The sequence below is a fragment of the Bufo gargarizans genome, chromosome 5 (genome assembly GCF_014858855.1).
Source record: "Bufo gargarizans isolate SCDJY-AF-19 chromosome 5, ASM1485885v1, whole genome shotgun sequence".
NCBI lineage: Eukaryota > Metazoa > Chordata > Amphibia > Anura > Bufonidae > Bufo > Bufo gargarizans.
Genome location: NC_058084.1, coordinates 339,530,526 through 339,554,430, shown reverse-complemented (window position 1 = coordinate 339,554,430; position 23,905 = coordinate 339,530,526). Strand labels below are relative to the sequence as shown.

General features: G+C 38.2%; 1 protein-coding gene across 1 annotated transcript in view; it reads right to left on the bottom strand.

Annotated features, from left to right (window-relative positions):
• The window catches only part of LOC122937923 (nuclear factor of activated T-cells, cytoplasmic 1-like), a 206,036-nt gene that overhangs the window by 70,981 nt on the left and 111,150 nt on the right, over positions 1 to 23,905 (bottom strand). Inside the window, 2 exon segments of the mRNA XM_044293119.1 lie at positions 12,757 to 12,889; positions 14,322 to 14,377. Of these exon segments, the coding sequence (XP_044149054.1) occupies positions 12,757 to 12,889; positions 14,322 to 14,377 (189 nt within the window).

The window sequence follows — 23,905 nt, the reverse complement described above, 5'->3', positions numbered from 1 at the left end:
TGTAGTTCACAATACTGCTATAGACACCAAATTTTTCTGGAAACAGCTTCTTTCTACTAGATGCTGGAAGATGTGTCCAATGTTAAGAGTATTGAGGTTGGGGATTGATGTGAATCATAGTTGGTGGTGCATGTGATCCTAAAGGTGTTTAATGAGATTGAGGTTAGGGCTCAGTGAACACCATTTAGAGAGTAATTTTATGGACTTAACTTTGTACGCTGGACAAATAGCATGCTGAGTCAGGAAAGGGTCTACCAACTATAGACAGAAAGTTGGAACAGCAACCATTTACCATGACTGAAACAGCCCAAACTATAAGCAACAACCTCAGACTAGGATACCCCCTCATTATCAAATTTGCGGTTGGTACTGGGCATTCAGCAGCAAGCCCTCTACGGGCACCTGCCATACCCAGATTCATATGACAGGATAAATATATGGGATTTATTAATCCAAATAACATGTTTCCATTGCTTTAGACTCCATGGAAAGTGTGCTTTACACCACTCCAACTTAGGCTGGGCACTGTAGATGGTATCACAGACTTCTGTTCACATGAATGAGCATTGAAACTGTAGTGCTGATATTGTTCCAAGAGACAATTTTTAACTTGGTAGTGAGAAGCTGTTGGCCCTAGGCATTCACGTTCTACAATTCTGGCGCTCGATTCAACATTTTTAATTATATTACCAACTTATATGTGAATATTCCATGTCTTTAAAAAAAAATCAGGTGGATGGTTTTTTGGATATAATTTTTTCAAGTCACTTCATGTAGTCTACTTCCTGTCCTGGCACTTCCTATTTTGCTTGGACACTCTGCACAGCAGAATGCAAGCAACTTTGCTTAACTTTCTCAATCAGACCATTCACTTCAACTAGAAAGGTAAGGGGGGCGAGTGACTCAATTAAAGGGGTTGTCCCACAAAAAATATTTTACAGTTTTCAAACCAGCACCTGGATCTGAATTATTTTGTAATTACAAGTAATTAAAAATTTTATATAGCCACTGAGTTATTCAGTAAAATGTATCTGTATAGCGCCACCTGCTGTTTGTTCTTTTTCTTATTTATTTGACCTGCTCATTAAGAAGGCTGCACATGCTCAGTTTAATCCTTCAACTGCTTTCGGAGCTGTGATAGGGCTAGCATGGACACACCCAGGGCTAGCAAAAAAGACACTCCCCTTGAGCTGTCGGCTTCATATAAATCTAACAGAGCAATGAATGTGGAGATCTCTGGATCCATGTGAGGTACAGTACTGGTTCTAGCTTCGTTAGAAAGAGATTGTCATGTACTATATGATGTCTGATTTTCATTTTTTACATTTAAGATAACCCCTTTAAGATCCCTTTGCACGGGGGCGACAATCTAGCAGATTGTTGAGAAGGAAGCCTTCCTTCCCGACAATCTGCTGATCACTAGCGGAGGAGACCTGTACATTTACATGCACTTAGCTCCTCCATAGTATGGGGAGGAGCGATCGCTAATGCCATCACTTTTCCCCATACTGTCTTGTTGTTTCCCGGCATCTGATCGTGTTCACAGCACGATCTGCCACTGGGAAATGATGATCTTTTGTGCTGCACAAAAGATCCAATTACCCGATGAACCAGCGCTTCGCTCGTTCATCGGGTAATCAGCTGTGCATTTACACCACAAGATCATCGCTAACAAGCGTTACTAGTAACACTATGAATAGTTTTCTATGAATAAGTCTGGGTTTAAAAAAAAATAATACCTTTCTAACAAAAGTGCCCCTTTAAAGACCCTGGTAGATTTATTACATCAAGACTTTCTTAAACCATATTTTCTATGACCGTGCAAAGTTGAATGACATGTAGCTTTTCAGTTTGACTTGTTTTATTGGCTATGGTTTGTCCGTAGAACCTGAATGCTTTATGCTTGAATTTATACAGCCACTAGTAATGTGTAAGGTGTTGCTGATATTGCCAAAACAACTAATTAGAAGGACTGTTCAAATACTTTTGGCCGTGTAGATATATCTATATACATGTATAACACACAATGAAATTTTGACTGCAGCTCCCATCTGTTCCTATAAGTAAAGATAACTTGCCAAAGTACACACAAGTAGAATTTAAAGTCTGCCTCTTCATTGCCATGGCTATAAAAATGTAATAAATTGTGCTATTGTAATATATGGCGTAAATCTATTGATCATAGCTGTGCAATAACTGACCAATAAATCTACTTCTACTTCTCCTTAATCATTAAAAGTACAAACTGGCACCCCTCGGTCACTTAAGGTGACCTCACCTGAAATTAGACGCTCTAATTTTAGCTGTCGTGAAAAATGTCTTTAACACAGCCTTTTCAGTTGAGCCACATGTCTAGAGCAGCAGTGCTCAAATAATAAGACTTAGTAGTTTACTATAATTTAGCACCCATTATTTAAAGCCTAAGATTTCTTACATATACATCTCACTAAGTAAGCACATGGTAACTATTTGCTGGGGTGATTTGAAGCTTTTCATAGCTGGTGAGATCACACTTAAGTTTTCTCTAGAATCTTGGGAGTTAACTGTAGTCCCAAGGTGAGGCAGATACATGCTAAATCGTAAAGACTAAGCCCCTGGAATAGTAGCTGGAGGTTACTTCATGACTGATATGTAATATATCATATACAAATATGGACATATATACAGTATTAGGGCTCATGCACACAAACATATTTTCTTTCCGTGTCCGTTCCGTTTTTTTTTTGAGGACCGTATGCGGAACCATTCACTTCAATGATTCCGCAAAAAAAAAAATGGACATTACTTTGTGTGCATTCCGTTTCCATATGTCCGTATTTCCATTTCGAAAAAAAATAGAACATGTCCTATTATTGTCCGCATTATGGACAAGGATAGTACTGTTCTATTAGGGGCCAGCTGTTCTGCAAAATACGGAATGCACACGGATGTCGTATTGCATGAGCTATTACACCTTGTTCTTAACCCCTTTAAGGGAATGTCATCAGAAAATTACCTATTGTTTAAATCACATTTTTATGCTTAACATATTTTTAAATAATTTTTTAATTATGTTATTTTTAATTTTTCACGTCAACATCTATATTTAAACAAGAAAAAAAAAAATGCGGTTTTCGCACCTGGCCAATAATCCTAATAGGCCCCGCTTCTTGGTCTAGACAGATCACTTTACTGCAGTTATCTTCTTATCTGTCATTCTAATCCTGCCTGCAATGATAGGGCAATATCACCTCTGTGTATAGCTAATTCAGGATCCACCATTCACAATAGCTAATTGTCAGATCTTATCTATTTTTTTCTTGCACAATGACCTCTGCACGGGTCACAGATCATGCCTAGAAAACTCTCCTATAGAAGTCAATGAGATCCCCTCTTGTCCATTGTGTCTATGGTCCATGGGGCTGCCGTAAAGCAATTTTCATAATGCTGTGTAAATGCTGTTAAAAACAGCCCAGGAAAGATGGCCGCCCCCATAATAATGTTCACGAAATAGAATTATAAAATCTGCAATCAGAAAATAAAAACTGATTAGATAAAAATGATATGTGTTGCTATCTGGGTTTAATTTGGCAGATAACATTTTTGGTGACACATTTTCTTTCAAAGACATCTTGCTTCCATGAATATGCAGTGCAATCTACATATTATAGAGCAGGGAGATTAATATATAGTTTTACAGGAAATATGCAGTATAGTATCTTTTTTATTTATCTAAAGAGCATCTGTCAGCATGATCAACCCTATTAAACTGGGCATATAGCCTGGTAGGGTTTATCACGCTGACAAAAAGGATAAGGAATCACCGCGTCCGCAACGACCGGCTCTAAAAAATATCATATGATCAGAAGAACGTTGCAAAAAAATAAATAAACATTGCGCTAAAAAACAGTTTTTTTTGTGAGCTCACCTCCGAAAAAACATATTGTTAATCAATCAAAAAGTTGTACCCCAAAATGGTAGCAATAAAAACGTCACCTGTTCAAGCAAAAAACAAGCTCTCACAGAAGACTATAGCCAGAAAAATAAAAAAAATATGGCTCTAAGACAATGGCAACAAAAACATGATTTTTTTTTCTAAAAATGTTTTTATTGTGTAAAAAAAACAAAAAACAAACAAAAACCCCCCACATATTTGGTATTGTTGCATACGTAATGACTGGATCTATAAAAATATCCCATGATCTACCCCATCAAGTGAACGGTGTAAAAATAAATAGAAAAATGACACCAGCTTCATTAGTGACTTCACCTCACAAAAAATTAGATAAAAAGCAACCAGAAAGCCAAATGTACCTCAAAATGGTGGCAATAAAAACTACACAAAATAAGCTCTCACGCAGCTCATTCAACAAAGAATAAAATAAGCTATCACTTAAAAACTATGACAGAAAATTCCATGTTAGAAAATCCAGATGCCGCTCCTTCCCTTCTGAGCCCTGGCATATCCCCAAAAAACAGTTTACGACCACAACTGGGGTATTAGTGTATTCAGGAAAAAGTGGGTAGCAAATTGTGGGGGGATATTCTCCTGTTATCTGTTGTGAAAAAGAAAGTTTGGGCCTAAAGCACAATTTTCTTGGGAAAAAAAATATAATAAAATTTTTCATTTTTACACCCAAGTATTAAAAATGTTATGAAACACCTGTTGAGTGAAGTGCTCACTACACCCCTTAAAAATTCCTTGGGTGATGTAGTTTACAAAATGTGGTCACTTTTTGGGGGGTTTCATTTTGGGGTACCTCAGGGTCTCTTCAAATGCAACATGGTGCCCAAAGACCATTCCAGCAAAATCTGCCCTCCAAAGACCATATGGCGCTCCTTGCCTTCTGTGCCCTGAAGTGTGCCTAAACAACGGTATACGACCACATACGGGGTGTTTCTGCAAACTGCAAAATCAAGGTAATAAATATTAAGGTTTGTTTTGTTGTTAACCCTTGATGTATTCCAGGAATTATTAAAATGGAAAGTCTGCAAAAAAAGTGGCATTTTGAATTTTCACCTCTATTTTGCTTTACTTCCTGTGGAATACATAAAGGGTTAACAACATTTCTAAAACCAGTTTTGAATAGTTTGAGGGGGGTCGTTTCTAAAATGGGGTCATTTATGGATTGATTTTATTATGTAAACCCCACAAAGTGACTTCAAAACTGAACTAGTCCTTAAAAAGTTGATTTTGGAAATTTTCTTTAAAATTTCAAAAATTGCTTCTAAAATTTTAAACCTTCTAACATCCTAAAAAATAAAATTACATTACTAAAATTATGTCAACATAAAGTGGACATATGGGGAATGTTAATTAATGAATATTTTATGAGGCACCACTATCTGTCTTAAAAGCAAAGAGATTGAAAGTTAGAAAACAGTGAATTATTTAACATTTTTGTAAACTTTTGGATTTTTTCTTTTATAAATAAAGGTAAAACATATTGACTCAAATTTACCATTAACATGAAGTACAATGTGTCATGAGAAAACAATCTCTGAACGGCTTGGATAAGTAAAAGCGTTCCAAAGTTATTACCACATAAAGTGACACATGCCAAATTTGCAAAATTAGGCCTGGTCAGGAAGGGGGTAAATGGCCTGGTCTGGAAGTGGTTAAACATCATCGTGCCTGGCCCCAACTTCTCCTAGTCTCATGCCTTTGCAATGCACTTTAGTACCCAGCGCAGGCTCAGTACAGAGGAGATGTGCCATTGAGCCTCTCTCTGTACTGCACGGGGTACTGAAGCGTATGACGCAAAGTTGCTAATCTAAGAGACATCAGGGTCAGGCTTGATGATGTTTACACTGCACGGCCCTGTCAAAGTTACATAGTTAATACGGTTGAAAAAAGACATAAGTCCATCAAGTTCAAACAAGGGATACCAGAAGGAATTGAGACTCAGATTTCTACACGTTTTCATAAGCATTAATGTTTTTTACTTTTAGGAATTCATCTAAAAACTTTTTAAAACCGTCCACTGTTCCTGCTGTGACCACGTCAGGAACATGTCAGCAGCAGTGAGAACGGAGCCTTTAGGAGTAACGGCAACTCCCCTGTTGCTCTTAGAGGTTCATTTTCATACATTAAAAGTTCAGTTTGCTCAGAAATAAAGCCTTAGATGAGGATGGGACCAAGACGGCTAGCTTCTGCTGATCTGCACACGTCACAGGTCAGTCTGTTTCACTACAATGATTATGGTAACAGACGCCCTTTAAGGTTATTGATCACTGATAAGACCCGCCACGTGTGTCTCAGCACCACCGGTACCTACTAATATAAAGCTTGAATTTTCTGGTGCGTGCTGGTCCTTAGTACCTTGTGTTAACTTTATATTTCCTGGTGCCAAGTAGATTATGTACTGTTGCACTTCATTTACTGCCACCATTTTGCATTCTATAGCATATTCCGAGTCTGTTCTCTATGGGCTGCTCATTTATTGGGGCAGATTTACTATTGCTCTCTAAGATTTAGAGAATGTAAACTTGGACTAGAAAGTCAAAAGTGGTGCCAAATTTATCAAAGTGACTGACGTTGGATGATAAGTCTGCCACACCTTTAGACAGTTTAGGCTGAGTTCAAATCAGTGTTCAGCCTTTCCGTTCTCCTGCTCCGTATAGGAGCAAGAGAACGGAAAGGACGGATTCGGTCCATAACTGAGCCGAACGGTGCATTTTGATTAGTAAACCTTCCTTTCGTGTCCATGCTACTTGTTCTTTTACGATCAGCAATGTTTCTTTCATGTACATGCTGCCTCCATCCCATTGTATATTTGCCTTAACATAGCATATACTCGCAGCAACTATTATACTTTCTGCATAACAGATCCATAGTTATATTTATAAAACAGTTCAAGAACACATACCACAGTCCACCACAACTACACATTTTTTTTTACAACTATTTAGATGGCTTTTTCTTTGTACCGCATTACCCTATATGCGGGGCATTTCCTTTCAAATTTGAAACTTCAATATGTTTTTGGATAAACCAGACACAACATAATCTGTGGTGACATAAATTATGTTAAAGAAATAAGATAACATTGAATATTTATTATTTTGTTCTGAATGAGAAAATAATTGCTTCTCATATGGTAGCTTGCAATTGTTTGCCAGAAAGAAATTGAATGTTGTACCCGATCTTAATAAACAAGGGCTGTTCACTTTCTTCTGTAGTAAGCAGTACAAAATCGAATGCTGACTTCAAGCCAGCGTCTTGGAAAATTATTTAAAAATGTAAAAATATTTCCAAGAAAGTAGGCAAGAATAAACATCAACATGGCAAGTGTTTAACTACAGTTGGAAATTGGTCTGTAGAAGAATGGGAGGACAGGAGAAATGTAATAGCTTTTTTCTCCTGCATTTCCTTCATATAGAATATTGTTAACAATGATATAATGACAGATGGGGATCAGACTAAAACCATTTATATACAGACGTGGACAAAATTGTTGGTACCCTTTGGTCAATGAAAGAAAAAGTCACAATGGTCACAGAAATAACTTTAATCTGACAAAAGTAATAATAAATTAAAATTCTATAAATGTTAACCAATGAAAGTCAGACATTGTTTTTCAACCATGCTTCAACAGAATTATGTAAAAAAATAAACTCATGAAACAGGCATGGACAAAAATGATGGTACCCCTAGAAAACACAGAACATAATGTGACCAAAGGGACATGTTAATTCAAGGTGTGTCCACTAATTAGCATCACAGGTGTCTACAACCTTGTAATCAGCCATTGGGCCTATATATATGGCTCCAGGTAATCACTGTGTTGTTTGGTGATATGGTGTGTACCACACTCGACATGGACCAGAGGAAGCAAAGGAAAGAGCTGTCTCAAGAGATCAGAAAGAAAATTATAGACAAGCATGTTAAAGGTAAAGGCTATAAGACCATCTCCAAGCAACTAGATGTTCCTGTGAGTACAGTTGCACATATTATTCATAAGTTTAAGATCCATGGGACTGTAGCCAACCTCCCTGGACGTGGCCGCAGGAGGAAAATTGATGACAAATCTAAGAGACGGATAATCCGAATGGTAACAAAAGAGCCTAGAAAGACTTCTAAAGAGATTCAAGGTGAACTTCATGCTCAAGGAACATCAGTGTCAGATCGCACCATCCGTCGTTGTTTGAGCCAAAGTGGACTACATGGGAGACGACCAAGGAGGACACCATTGTTGAAAACGAATCATAAAAAAGCAAGACTGGAATATGCCAAACTACATGTTGACAAGCCACAAAGCTTCTGGGAGAATGTCCTGTGGACAGATGAGACAAAAATCGAAGTTTTTGCCAAGGCACATCAGCTGTATGTTCACAGACGAAAAAATGAAGCATATCAAGAAAAGAACACTGTCCCTACTGTGAAACATGGAGGAGGCTCTGTTATGTTCTGGGGCTGCTTTGCTGCGTCTGGCACAGGGTGTCTTGAATCTGTGCAGGGTACAATGAAATCTCAAGACTATCAAGGAATTCTAGAGAGAAATGTACTAGCCAGTGTCAGAAAGCTTGGTCTCAGTCGCAGGTCATGGGTCTTGCAACAGGACAATGACCCAAAACACACCGCTAAAAACACCCAAGAATGGCTAAGAGGAAAAAATTGGACTATTCTAAAGTGGCCTTCTATGAGCCCTGACCTCAATCCTATTGAGCATCTTTGGAAGGAGCTGAAACATGCAGTCTGGAAAAGGCACCCTTCAAACCGGACACAACTGGAGCAGTTTGCTCATGAGGAGTGGGCCAAAATACCTGCTGAGAGGTGCAGATGTCTCATTGACAGTTACAGGAAGCGTTTGATTGCAGTGATTGCCTCAAAAGGTTGCGCAACAAAATATTAAGTTAGGGGTACCATCATTTTTGTCCATGCCTGTTTCATGAGTTTATTTTTTTACATAATTCTGTTGAAGCATGGTTGAAAAACAATGTCTGACTTTCATTGGTTAACATTTATAGAATTTTAATTTATTATTACTTTTGTCAGATTAAAGTTATTTCTGTGACCATTGTGACTTTTTCTTTCATTGACCAAAGGGTACCAACAATTTTGTCCACGTCTGTATAAATAGAGAAATGTAGAGAAGACGCAGGAAACATGTCTCTTGCACCTCTCCTTGCTTGGATCTTAAAACTACATGACTTCTACATTAGTGATCACATTGATAAGGCACTGTAGTTTCCGAGAATGGATTATTTCAGCACCTTGAGACATTAAAACCTAGTTATCATCTTTAAACCCATTTCTATCTTGTGATTGCATGAAAGAGCATCTGTCATCATATCAACCCTAGCAAACCTTACTGCCTGGTATGGTTGATAAAGCAGAGCGAAATGTCCCCTCTCTTGCAGCAATCTGATATGTAGTATTTGAGAAATTCATACTGCAATAGGTTTAGTTTCATATTGTGCTTGGAGTACTGAGGGGTGGACCTAGCCCCTCGAAGCACTGTTTCCCCAGTTTCCCCCACTGACTGACAGAGCTAGGCATACTCACTGTTCCGATACCTGGCTTTGAAACCTCGCGCATATGCTAAGGGTACAATCTGTGCATGCGCTGGAGATTTCACTTAACTGTCCCCACTCTGAGATCTCAACGATGCATACAATGTGCAATTGAAATCTTGCCAAGATTATATGTTCCCAGCAGAGACCGCATAGGATAATATCCTGGAAATTCATATGAACTAATGGAAAACTATCCCATCAAATAGGGGTTCAATTACACTGTGCAGCAATAGAATACCTGCAAATAGGGGATATCTGTCTGAGAATATATAGTCTACAGACCCACGGTTTTAGTATGGTTTTATTATTGTTTGATATGGTATAATGAGTTGATATTGATATTTTTATTTTAATATATTTATTCCCAAAATAAAGGGTTTTATATTGTACATTTTTGCAAAGGTCCATGCATTTCTAGTTACAGAGTGCCCCTCGTTTTACTATTTTATTATTCAATTATCAGAAATAGACAGTTGATAAACCCCTGTAAACAGGCCCTTACCTCGGAGGTATTCCGTCCACAAAGTTTCCTATCTGCAGATATTTTCCCCTTCCCTTCTTGATATGCTTCTTTGCTCTCACTATTCTACCTTTTACTTCAATGAAGCTGACTTCAAGACTTGGGATACAGTCAATATATCTACATCTATTGCCCTACCTTTCACCATTTTTACTAATCTGTTTAATTATTAGACCCGTGTGAACTAACATTGGTCTTTGTCAGGTTTATAAGCCTGTTATTCCCTCAAATACTACCCTATGAGAATTAAAAATGTGTCTTCTAAAGAAAATAGTGAGACCAAATAATTGTTATTGATAAGGTCTCATGCACACGAATGTGTCTGCATCTGCAAAATATGGATACGGTACATTTGCCATCTGCATTTTCTTTTCGGACCCATTGACTTCAATGGGTCCATGATGCGCATTTTGCGGACATATTCTATCTTTTTGTGAAACAGACATACAGATGCAGAAGGCACAATGATGATCTGTGTGCTTTCTGCATTCATATGTCTGTTTCACAAAGAGATAGAACATGTCCTAAACTTGTCCTCAAAATGGTGACCACGGAGCCAATGAAGGCAATGAGTCCACAAGACATGTGTATGCTACATGGATGGTATCTGTATATTGGGGATCCACAATTTGCAGACTGGAAAATACATACATTCGTGTGTATGAGGTCTAATGCAAAGTAAGTGAATGATCAAATGAAACACAACAGCGAGTGGAGGATAGTGTAAAAAAATTGTCATAGCAAAGATGCAGAGAACCTGGTTACAGGTGGTATATGATAAAAAAGTATAGGTACGTAAAACAATCAACCTGAACTGTTTCACCAAGAAGGACCAGACCACTCTGCAAATCTGTATATTCCTACATACAGCAGTGCTATAGAAGACTGCTCATGAATATGGCCACATGCACATTACAAATTCATGTATTACTTATATCACAATGTCTATAGCTTTCTACGATATGAGGCAGTCAAAAAAAGCTATTATCGACAATACCCAACCCAAGGGCCACCCTTTGTCCATTCCTGATATACAGCACTATTCAGTAATATGTAGTATGCATACAGTTGTGATAAATTGTTCATGACATGAAGCAATGATTGTATATGCATTGCAGGAAAGAATGTTACATTGAAAATATGCCCACACTGCCACCTGCTCTTTTCTGTACTATAGCGAGAATAATTCACTAGGGAGGGTTTCTTATAAGGAACACATAACGATAGACCACATTGTGCAAAGTTCCTTTTTTCGCTGTATACCTGAGACTTTTTACTGTACATAATCCACTTAATGCCAACTGTTTAGAAAATCAACCTGTTTATTTTAATAAAACAAATGAAATTTACAATTTGATCTTCAATGTACAAACATAATTCACAAATTATAATTCAATTCACAAAACTGATGTTTTTCATATATTTTTTACAACCTTTTCACCAGGCAATTGAAACCGCATTGAAAGGCCAATCACTAAAAGGAATATTTTAACCCGGATAAGTCATATTATATTATATACCTTGCTTCAGTTTTTATAGAAAATGTAAGGCGCTGTATATACTAAACAGCACAAATATTGAAATGCCCAGAATGAAGTTAACTATTAGTAAATTGATGGAATCGACCAATATTTATGGTGCAACCCCAATGTGCTTAAATATTGGTTCGGACCACAAAATGGCAGCCACCTCGGTGAAGGTGCTTATCTATTTGTTTTCACTGCCAATTTACTCTTTAAATAATGAATTTCTCATATAAGACATGCAACAATATATGTATGAGCAGCTAACAATGCGTTGTGATTGTTTACAAAGAAAAACAAGTATATTTTACACATAAATCAAAAATATCTTGCAATGTAATTTTTTTATTATTTCAAAAAAGTACAAGGGGTGATTGTTTCACAAAAAATATATTATAAAAAAAATGAATTTGTATATAAAATTGATTCCCATGTGTGCTCATGACATATCTTAGATTGTACTACCTCAATCATTAAGAAAACCATGCACCAATGTCGTCAACACACTTAAGGTAGCATGGCTTAGATCCATGTTCCACTAAGGACTCAACGTAAAAATAAATATCAAGATTCTAGCTGAAGATTGCTAGACCTCTGCCCTGCAAAGGTTCGTCAAAAAAGAGTCTTTGTTTCTTCCCCTGCCACTCCCAGATCAACAACAGCTGTTTTGTATCTAATTTTGCATAGGCTACTGCCAAAACAGCGGGTGAGACATTTCTTCTTATTCCCACCCTTTTCTATCCAGCTCACCCAGCTGCACAGAAAATGCAATCCTTCAAGGCATAAAGTAGATTAAATGAAAACTAAAATCTTATATAAGGCATTCCCAAAATAATACATTTCTTTGTTTGGTTGTGCTCACAAACATCAGCACTGTATAAATTGCATGCAAAAATAATGTTGTTTCCTGTAGTGGACCTGAGATTTGAGCCCTCAAGGTTTAGCTACCTTCACTGAATGTGTGTTTTTGCCACCAAATAGGATGTTTGCAAATGGGGAGGTCAGGTAGTATGCTTTGCAGATTAGCCAGAACAAAACAAGCAGTTCTTTCTAGCAAGATTGCGTCTTTCCCTCATCCGCCAGGAGTTGTTAAAAAAATGCAGAGCTGTGACTTTCTTAAACACAGTTTTACAACAGACTTTTCAGCACTTTAACAAAATTGCAAGCACCCAGCTTCAGATATATAAGAAACACTTTCATGAGTCATTATGTTACCATTGGCTGGCAGATAGGTGAATTGCTGGTACTGGCTTCGTTTCCTCTTCCCATTGCAGACGTAAAAATTGACTTGAACTGGGCTGGATATTCTTTGATTGCGAAATGGTGGGATTTCCACAACTAGTGAGTTCTGTAATGGAAAAGTAAATTCTAATTATTAATGTTTAATAATTCATCACGCATGTTTCCATGTCTATGGGTATATTTACACACGGCAGATTTGTTTCTATGAATGAAAATCAGTTCCATGAATCTGAATGGGGCTGTTTTGGCAGTAACTACATGGAATTCTGTAAGACACATTTCTACAACAAATCCTTAAAAGGGTATTCCAGTTGGTTAAAGTTATCCCCTATCCCTCAATATTAGGCCAGTGGGGGTGTCACGAGGACGGGGGCCTCATGCCCCCTGCAGCTTCCCTGAAATGACCAGAGCGGCCAGTCACACATGCACAGAGCTCAGCTATCTCCGGAACTCCCATAGTTTTAATGGAGTTGCAGCACACATGTGAGACTGGTCACTCCAGTCATTTCAGGGGAGCTGCAGGGGGTACGGGGCCCCCATTCTTGTGATCGGTGGGGGTCCAAGTGGTAGGACCACCGCCAATCTAATAGTTATCCCCTATCCTGTAGATGGGGATAACTTTAACCATCTGTAATACCCCTTTAAAGAGGACCTTTCACTAGTTTAAAAAGTAAAAACTAACTATATCTGTGGGCAGAGCGGCGCCCAGGGGTCCCCTTGCACTTACTAGTCTCTCTGGGCGCCGCTCCGTTCGCCCGGTATAGGCTCCGGTGTCTGCAGCTCCTTCTTTTGTACTGGGCGGAGTTTTTGTATTAGGGTTGTCCCTTCCTGCAGCGCTGGCCAATCGCAGCGCACAGCTCATAGCCGTCCAGTACAACAGAGGGAGCTGCAGACACCGAAGCCTATACCGGGCGAACGGAGCGGTGCCCAGACAGACTAGTAAGTGCAGGGGGACCCCTGGGCGCCGCTCCGCCCACAGATATAGTTAGTTTTTACTTTTTAAACTAGTGAAAGGTCCTCTTTAAGGCCCCTATACCCAAGTACGATAAGTTCGGCCAACAGTCTAACGTGTATGGGGAGCTCCCAACTCTCCCCCGACAGATAAAGCAGAGGGAGTGAAAGAAGGCGTGAAGTGAATATTTTTAACAGATCCTTTTGTTCTCCCAGGCAATAAGTGTCTGTCAGCAGATTTCTCCTCTATCCCCAGTGAAAATACATTCACGCTCGGTTGAACTGAAAGTGTATGTGCATGGGGGAGTCAGGAGGAAGTCGAAAGAGATAGCTGTCAGAGAATGATTATTGAATATGCATGGCCAGCTTTATACTTGTGTTGAATTCAAGTCCCTCAATGAAAAACTGTTCTGTTCAGATGATTGGCAGGAGATCGGAACACCAGAAGTATATGTATGGGGCTATCATTCTCCTTGGTATAACAGGAGGAATACTTTCATTCATTGTCATTTCTTGTTTAAAATGAAAGATGGAACTGTGAAATGAAAATCTTCATATATGATTGTCTTAAAAATAATTATACTTACAGACTTGAACATTTCCTTGTCTGTTTTGGCTTCCATCTCCCATACATGATGACCATCTGAAAAAGAAAAAGATTTTATGTTACCCAACTACACCTTAAATCTTAGGTACAAATATTTACACTTCACTTCATATATGGAGTATACAATGCTTTATATTTTATTGTTAATGTTGCTAATTTGAGTGTATACTACTGTATGTACTAGTATGCAAAATGTCCCTAATAACTGTGCATCACATAAGGCTAGGGCTACACGATGACTTGTAGTTGCACAATATAAGATCGCAATGTGTTTTGTATCTAATCTATGAGCTGGAAAATTGTTAAATCTTTTCTATGATGTGGATTGCACCAAGTAGTCGAACTTAGTCAATCCACTGACAACATTTCTGAAATCACTAATGGTCTCTTGATAAAGTATTCCTGACCTAAAAGATAATTTATCATCTAAAATGACCCTTAGGATTAGTGTTACATTGTATTTCTCATGTACTGTAATTGCACTCGAACTAGGGCTGAATAAGAAATATAAACCAAGTTCGATTTGCCAAAATATTCTGGTGCTATTTTTTTGTTTGAGGAGTTGAAGACATCAACATACTGCATACCTTATTGGTGAACTTTTTCCAGGTTTTGGAAATGTCCTTTGGCACAAACTAAAATATGAAGTCATTTAAAAAAAAAAAAAAGGGATCTCTGTTATGTCATCCTTTCCATTACCATATTCTGCTGGTTCGAGTGGAATGTATTTCCTTCTTTAGTCTTTCATTTACACTTTGTTTCAGCAGAAGAGCAAGTTTTTTTTTTACCATCTGATATATTTTGAATGTGCACTCTGTGAATAATACAACCCCAGGCTGACTGGAAGTTCTGGTGACTTATGCAAGGTGGAAACCATTTGATATTGTTCAGGGAATACCTTTCCCCACCTCCAGACCACTAAAGAAACAATATTACATTTTTCACTTCAGCTCCCTGTATGTCCATTATTCAAAGTAAGAAAAGTCACAGCCAAAACTGCAAAGCAGTCCTTTGTTAAGGAATGCCAGTGTAACAGCTTGAATACACAAACTCATTGACAGCTAATTATTTAAAGGAAGCTTGATGCTGAATGTGTCTCAGTGAGAGAAATCATTAGTGATCATGGATTTATACGATTACATGAAATGAAAAATGTCAATTATTCCTGATTGTGAATATTATAATGTTATTATTATTACTGCCAATGATTGTATTACTGATTTGTTTCTGGCTACATCATTATGAAAATCGTAAACGGCCTCCCAAAGTAGTATTTTTTATATTGATGTTTATTTCATTTCTTTGCTTTCATCCATCTCCTAGGTTTATCAATAGTTTGGACTGAAACGGTTATTCAGTCTTGCATTTTCATGGATTACAAACATGCCTTTCATTTGGCAAGGACATTTTGGTCAGATTCTGAATTGGATTTTTTAGAAGTAAAACAACTACTTTTGCCCCATTTATGGTTCAGATTATTGAAAAACCCCAAAAGCTAATCAAAGAGATTGTCTTAGCTCAGCAACCTATGTCCACATGTCCTAAGACAATGATGGCGAACCTTTTACAGAACGAGTGCCCAAACTGCAACCCAAAACCCACATATTTATCACAAAGTGCCAATTCCATGGAGGGAGAAGTGTGTAGCTGGTCACAACTTCCCTTGGTGATAACAGCTGATCATTGGGTGGTAGAGAAGCCAGAGCCATGGATGATAGCCACCATTTTTTTTTGGTTTATTTTAAGAGGTTTTTTTTTTTTGGGTGAGGCAAACCCTTTAATTTTCTCCATGCCCCAGCTGAGTTAAAATGTTAAAATGCAGATGGTTGTCTTTTTTCATGGAAAATTTTCCAGTTTAGGCTTGTATCCCATGTTCCAAGGCCTGTTTAAGGGGCCAGATACTGCCTTCTATGGTAGCCAACAAATAGATGACAGTAAAGAGCCAGCTTCTGTCCTCCTAGAGAAGAGCTTTTTTTTTTCCATTTGGGCACGTTATTGTTAACACTTTCATCTATATTGAAATAACTATGTATTGAGGCACAACATTTTCTTGCAAAAGTTCTAAACAACTTGAAAGTGCAAGAAAGACAAAATGTGCAGAGTGTCAGCTGTTTGTAACAAGGAGTCAAGCTAACAAAAATAAATAAAAAAGAGGGTCAGATTTTAATATGAGATGCGGTATTGTGCCAAACATACATTAAGATTAAACGTTTTCCAAGAGTCCTATCCATAACTAATTATTAAGATGCACAGATCCAAAATATGTATAGTGAACAAAATGTATGGCTAAAACCTGCCATCTGATATGTCAAAAAATACGGAAAAAGTCTTTCAAAAGTATTTAAAAAATCATATAAACATATTAGGCAGAACTAGTTTAGTACAAAGGATAACCCCAAGGATATTTTGCAGTTGAGTTATAGAAAAAATATCCTGGCATGTATTTGATTGAAAGAGAACAATTAGAATAATATAATCTTCCTTTAACCAAAGCAAAGGGTTTGTTGCATTGTGACACCCTAAGGAAGCCCATAAATAAAGGATAATATAAAATTGATAGCCTGAGCTAAAAGTTTCTCTCTAAGGGTACTTTTACACTTGGGTTGTTTGATTCCGGCAGGCAGTTCCGTTGCCTGAACTGCCTGCCTGTATGCAAACGCATGTAATTTTTTCAGACTGATCAGGCATTTTTCAGGCTGATCAGGATCCTGATCAGTCTGAAAAATGCCTGGTCAGTCTGAAAAATGCATTGCAAGACCGGATCTGTTTTTCCGGTGTCATCAGGCAAAACGGATCAGGTATTAATTTTTTTCTCATTTTTAAAAGGTCTGCGCATGCGCAGACCGGAAGGACAGATCCGGCATTCCGGTATTTTGAATACATTCCTATGGAAAAAAATGCCAGATCCGGCATTCAGGCAAGTCTTCCATTTTTTTCGCCGGAGATAAAACCGTAGCATGCCTGATCAGTCAAAATGACTGAACTAAAGACATCCTGATGCACCCTGAACGGATTACTCTCCACTCAGAATACATGGGGATATGCCTGATCAGTTATTTTCCGGTATAGAGCCCCTGTGATGGAACTCTATGCCGGAAAAGAAAAACGCTAATGTGAAAGTAGCCTTATAAGTCTAAACTTAGTCATTTAGTTTAGATCTGGTAAACAAACAGTCATCATCTCCGGCCCCTAAATGTCAAAATTAAAAATGACTACAAATGAGTAAAATAATTGACACTTTTTATAATCACTGATTTCATTTTTGCAATTGCCTGGTGAATGATACCTGTTAAAACAGTAATTGGGCATACTGGCGATCAGATGTCAGAGCACTGCTTTTGAATATGTATGTCAGCATACAGGCTAGGCAATGCAAATATTAGTTATTTTGAACTTGACCGCACAGCCTTTGCATGCTTAAAAAAAAAGTGTATCTCAAGAGCTCTTAGTGAAAGCCCTTTTTGTTCTGCATCCAGTCTCACGCCCCATACATACAGACATTTCAACTACAGAGCAATCTGATTTATTACAAATGTCTGAAATAATCATATTTTGTGTACAGAAGTCTCTTTGTGCAAGAAATCTGTTTGAAACAGGACTCAGGTATTTGTGTTAGCTTAGAAACATTAGGGTCGTTTGCATTCTCAGGCAAATCGATTTGCAGTTCTCAGCTGAAAGAGGCTTGCCTTCTGGTGATGAAGTGCGGACTTTTCATTTCTCTTATTTTACACTCCTACGTTACTTAAATCTCAAAGCTATTAAAAAATTGAATAGATTTTGCAGTGGTTGGGGGGAAAAAAGTGTACGTGGTGCCAGTATCCAAATCTTCCTAGCAGTAGTTTATATTAGGTCTGCCAGAACTAAACAGAACTAAACTTTAAGGGCTTCTGGGGATCACTGCTCAAATTTATATACCAGATGTTTTTTTTTTTTTAAGCATTGGCAAAATGGGTTTTATTTCTTCTGTCTGGGATCCATGAGACTTACTACTGAAATGAGATCTAAACAAAGTTTACCCCTTTTATTGAAGACTTATAAACTCTACTGACATATTGAGGGTCATTAAAGGGGTTGTCTCACTTCAGCATATAGCTTTTATTATTCAGATAACGTTAATACAAGCCACTTACTAATGTATTGTGATTGTCCATATTGCTTCCCTTGCTGGGTGGATTCATTTTTCTATCCCATTATACACTGCTCGTTTCCATGGTTATGACCACCCTGTAATCCACCGGAGGTGGCCGTGCTTGCACACTATAGGAAAAAGCACCAGCCTATGTGAGCTCCTTCGGTCTAGGCCACCAGAGAGGGTGGTGCTTTTTCCTATAGTGTGCAAGCACGGCCACCACTGATGGATTGCAGGGTGGTCGTAACCATGGAAATGAGCAGTGTATAATGTGATGTAAAAATGAATCCAACCAGGAAAGGAGGCAATACGGGCAATCACAATACATTAGTAAGTGCCTTGTATTAACCTTCTCTATGTGACAAATGTCACTTGCTTAAGTGAGACAACCCCTTTAAGGATCAAACCATGCAATGGAAACTGGGCATCTCATGTAGTTCCATTGTCCGTTAATTTGCATTTTGGCCACTTTTTATGGTTATTCCCAGAGAGAAAAATATGTCTTTTATCGGCTACAATTACACACCAAATCAAGTGAATGTGACGTCAGTACACAAGCTTTTGTATTATTCTTTATTTGTGCCATTTATATAGAGCTAGAGAATGCATTTATTCACATCAGCCCCTGAGGATCTTACAATCTAAATTTCCTATATTCAACACAGAGAATGAATGCTATTCATAAAGTCAAACTGTCCTTTTAGTAGTGTCTGTGGCTGTGTCCCATCCAAGTGAATGGGACAGAAGTGTAATACCAGGCACAGCCACTACTAATAGCTGGTAAAGAATGAAGGGGAACACCACACCCCCTTGATTAGCTAATTGTCAGAGTGCCAAGAGTCAGACTCCTCCCAGTCTAATATTGATGGCCTATCCGAAGGTTAGACCACTAATTCTGAAGCGTTGGATAACCCCCTTCAAATTGGCAATCTCTTAATGAAACATGCCAGTAGCTCAACATTTGCATATCATTTGCATTTTCTTCTTATATTTATATGGAGTTTCTGTCGCAATCCCATGAATATACTGATATAGCAGGTGGATTTCATAACTATTGTCCCCTTATAAAATTAAAAATAAATTGCAGTGGTAAATAACCTGCTTCATCGATCTTCTCCTGCCTTCCCACAGCTACACAGTATACTTTCATACAATACTAAGTCAACACAGCTATAGGCAAAGCCAAGGCGAAGTGCGAATTGAGGTGTGTTCTTGGACCCCTTGCCCCACACTCCCTTAAACATGTCCACAGGTTTGTTATTGTCCTGATCTCGGTTATTGTTATATTTATTTGGATTTTTTTTTCCTCTTATGCTTCTCCTGGTCCTACAACGACTTAGGGGTGGTTAATTCTTTCAGTGGGTATGTTACTTCATCCCCTCTGTAGCATTAGGTTTGCTATGTAGATATGATATCATTATTTCCTGATATTATTTTGATTGGTACAGGCTTACCTACCTTTGTGTTATGTACATGTATTTCCATCTTAGGTGGGTGCTTTGGGATCCATACTCAGTAGGGTGTTTGTGGACATTAGTCCATATCGAGATGTTTTTTCCCCATTTTACATTATTTATGTCTACATATTTATTTATATATGCTGCAATAAAGAATATAATACTTTTTGCATACAAAGTTTTGAGTCCTGCTTATTTTTTCCCCTGTTACAGGGTTTTTGTATAGGTTGTTATAGATATATATATATATATATATATATATATATCTGGCGTACAAGAATATACAAAGTTTCACACTATTAAAACAATTTAAACTGAAGTAGGAATTATTTTGAATACTATTGTTGAATGTGTTTAGGCTTAAGCCATCTAAATTACTCTTAATATCTTTGGATCTTGTGCAAATCATTTTTTTTGGCTTATCCCCAAAACACCACAATTTTTTAGTGCTTATAAGAAAGGCTACTTGCTACAAAAATGAATTTATATCTCATAATCCAGAGCTATACAAAAAATAAAACCTGCACTCTGTTTAGTCTTTTGTCAGTATTCTGAAAAGCCCACAAGAAATAGTTTTCATTTCTGCAAGGAGTCCTTCTGAGAATATCCAGACCCTTACAGTTATAAAAAGAGTAGTCTACTCATTAAGAAGTAGTGACATATTATTTAAGAAAAACATAAGGAGCAGGAGCTGCTATGATACAGACGTAGATGAAGAAGAAAAAAAAACGTAGACAATTCCTCATATTACGTCTAGAAAAACCAACAGGGAAATCTCAACGCCTATGAACTGGGAGCAAGTCCAGGAGGGAAACCTTAGACCACTACGTCAGCCCCTTACTGTAAACATGTTTTGCAGAATTGCACACAAATGCTGAAAAAAGGGTACTAGAGCAATTTGCGGGGGCCGCTTATGAAAATGACCTTACTGAACAATAAATGCATTTAGTTTGGTTGCCCATGTATATTTTGCAGCCCACGATCTCAGTGGGATAACCTCTTTCAGTAGGATATGCCCGAGGACACATAAGCCACAGAAGTTTCCATTGTATGTCTGCCACATCTGCTCTAATGGGGAGGAGCTTTGCTACGCTCAGACATTTGGATTCAGCTCATGAACTATTACTCAAAACTACATTAGCTGTGCAGGAAAAATAACATTCAAACTTTTAATAAAACTTTGTTAAATTTATTAGTGCTATTCAGAAAATCCCATTTAATTATTATGAAACAGTTACTTAGTTTTCAGTTGCCTAATTTATCTTGTTCACTTTGGTAGGAAGAAAAAATAAATCTGAGTCAGACTCACACAGCATTGTAATCACTACTGGATGGCAGTGCCCTTTTTCTTCACCGTCATCTCTGAGGCTGGCAATACACATGAGATATCAGAACGCTTGTTCTGTCGACAGCTATCTCACCCCCCTCTCCATACACATGCACACCTGGTCTGAACAAAGAAAGGGGAGAATGCTGTTGCCAAAAAATGCTGGCAGTGGGGTATCTCCCCGAGAACAAATAGATCAGCCATGTTGAAATCCAACAACCTAATCCTTATCTTTCCAGACATCAGCTATCGGAGGGAGGGTCAGGAGGCCCTCATATATATTATTTGGTCATCAGGTCGGTTCTGCGGATAAACATCTAATGTGCTTAGCCTGATTAGGTATTTTATATTTCTACAACGGAACCAAAAGATTATCCTGTTCCTTTAAAAAAATATTCAGAATTATTTTGGAATGCATATACTATTTTACTATATCTATGAGACTGGTATAAAAAACACCCTCATGATGGCAGATCATTTTACCCAAAAACACATTAGGGTTGTTTCACATGAGCGAGTCCATTGTGGGAATCCGGCTCCGTGTGTGAGTGTGATCCTCCGCTCTGGACTTGCAGGAGCGCACGGCATTCTCATGATTTATAATGCTGTGTGCCTCTGCTTGACCTTATTTCTACAGAATCATACTGACAGCTTTATGTCACTATGATCCTGTGGAAAAAAGGCCATGCAGAGACACACAGCATTATAAATCATAATAATACCGTGTGCTCCTGCAAGTCCAGAGCGGAGGATCACACTCACACACGGAGCGGGATTCCCGCAATGGACTCGCTCATGTGAAACAGCCCTTAGTCCATTTATGACTAAAGAGTTTGTTAAAGGAACACTAAACCTATAAATTCATGATACCAGTAAACAGGAGAAACTTGCCCATACCGTTTGTCAGTCTGCAGGATATACTGCATGCTCCTGAAATAATTAGTAGAAATCCTGCAGAGAACACAGGGGTTCATTTCCAGCTGATCTGTTCCATTTTCAGCTGGGCAGCAACTGACGCTTAGCCAACAGGGTGGGCTTGCTAATCTTAGTAGGTGGTTGCTTTTCATCAGCAATATTTATTTTATGCACTTACATAGCGCTGACATATTCCGCAGCACTTTTCATCACTCGCCGTCCTCGGTCGAGCTCACAATCTAAGTTCCCTATCAGTATGTCTTTGGAGTGTTTGAGTAAAGCGGAGTACCCGGAGGAAACCCACGCAAACCCAGAGTTGTCCTTGATCAGATTGGAATCCAGGACCCCAGTGCTTCAAGGCCACCAGTGCTAACCACAAAGCTACCGTGTTCACACGATATTGGTGAAATCATAAAAAAAAAGAAAATATATATACATACTTATAATATACTTACATAAGCAATATAGCCATAGCAGCTGCTATAGGACCCAGAGGCTGAAGAGGCTAACTTGGGTGCAGGACAGTTATCCCTTTTTGTGGTTGATAGCTTTGCACTATGTAGCCATCCTATGTGGGTTCCCCTGTGTGCAGAAGTTCTGCTATATGACACTACTGTCCATCCCTTGATAGTTTCTTAACTAAAATTAGTTATGCAGCTGTTACAATTACTACCGGTTATGAAAAGGGTCAGGCGCTATAATTCTGTTATAAGGCCCACTAAAATCCAGTTATGATCCTGGTGAAAAAAAATCCAGCTACAGAGGAAATCTAGTTGACAGCACTACACTGCTATCAATAGGTCGCTTACAGTAAGGAGATTCTGTACTGCCTGTAGAAAAGAGGCAGAGGGAACACTTTTTCTAAGGCCTACGTAGCCCGCTCTGGGGAGAAATGGCCAGCTATTACTAAAGAATATAGACACCAAAGAAGAAAATGGCAGATTTACTGCTGTCCAGAAAGACCTGGCTACCCGTACATTTTGTCTTAAGCAGGAGATACACTTTAACAATATCTTGACATGAGTAAAGCCACTATTAAGAACCTGCAATTGAAAGTGATATAACAACATGTAAAACCTTTCGCATAGCCAACCTGCTTAGAAGCCGTTATAGGACACGTCTAGAAACGAAAATATATTTTCTATTTCTAGCACAGCTCAAAAAGATTATAAAATATGTTCCATGATAGAAAAAAAATGGCTGCTACCCTACCCTGTCAATCCAAACTAAATCAGCGACTGGCACAAATCCAAGTATGAAAAGTGCATACATTTTTTTCCAAATGCAAATAATTAAAATACGGACATAACACAGCTGGAATGGTCATATGTCAAGCGTTAACTAAGTCAGACCTTTTCTACAGAATATAAGTAGTTATAATCCTGCTCATTTGCATTTGACAGTATGGATCTGCATCATGTGATGCTAAGGGGATCATTTCAATGAACACTGTTTAGACTGCACAAACCTTATGTTTCAGCTTACTTCATGGCATGCCATCAATACCAGTGATGCTCATAATCATTCTGCACCTAAATAGTAAATCACTGTCTGCCTCTGTCCCACTGAAAATTACACAGGAGCCTTCTCTTAAATGACAATTTAGTTCTAGCTGAAACATTATACCTTTTTAGAACAGGCAAATTTTCTATTTTGTTTTTTTTGGTGGAAAAGCTGCAATTTTATCAAGAAAATAGTTCTGCTATATTATGAACTGGGAGGCTCAATTCACACCA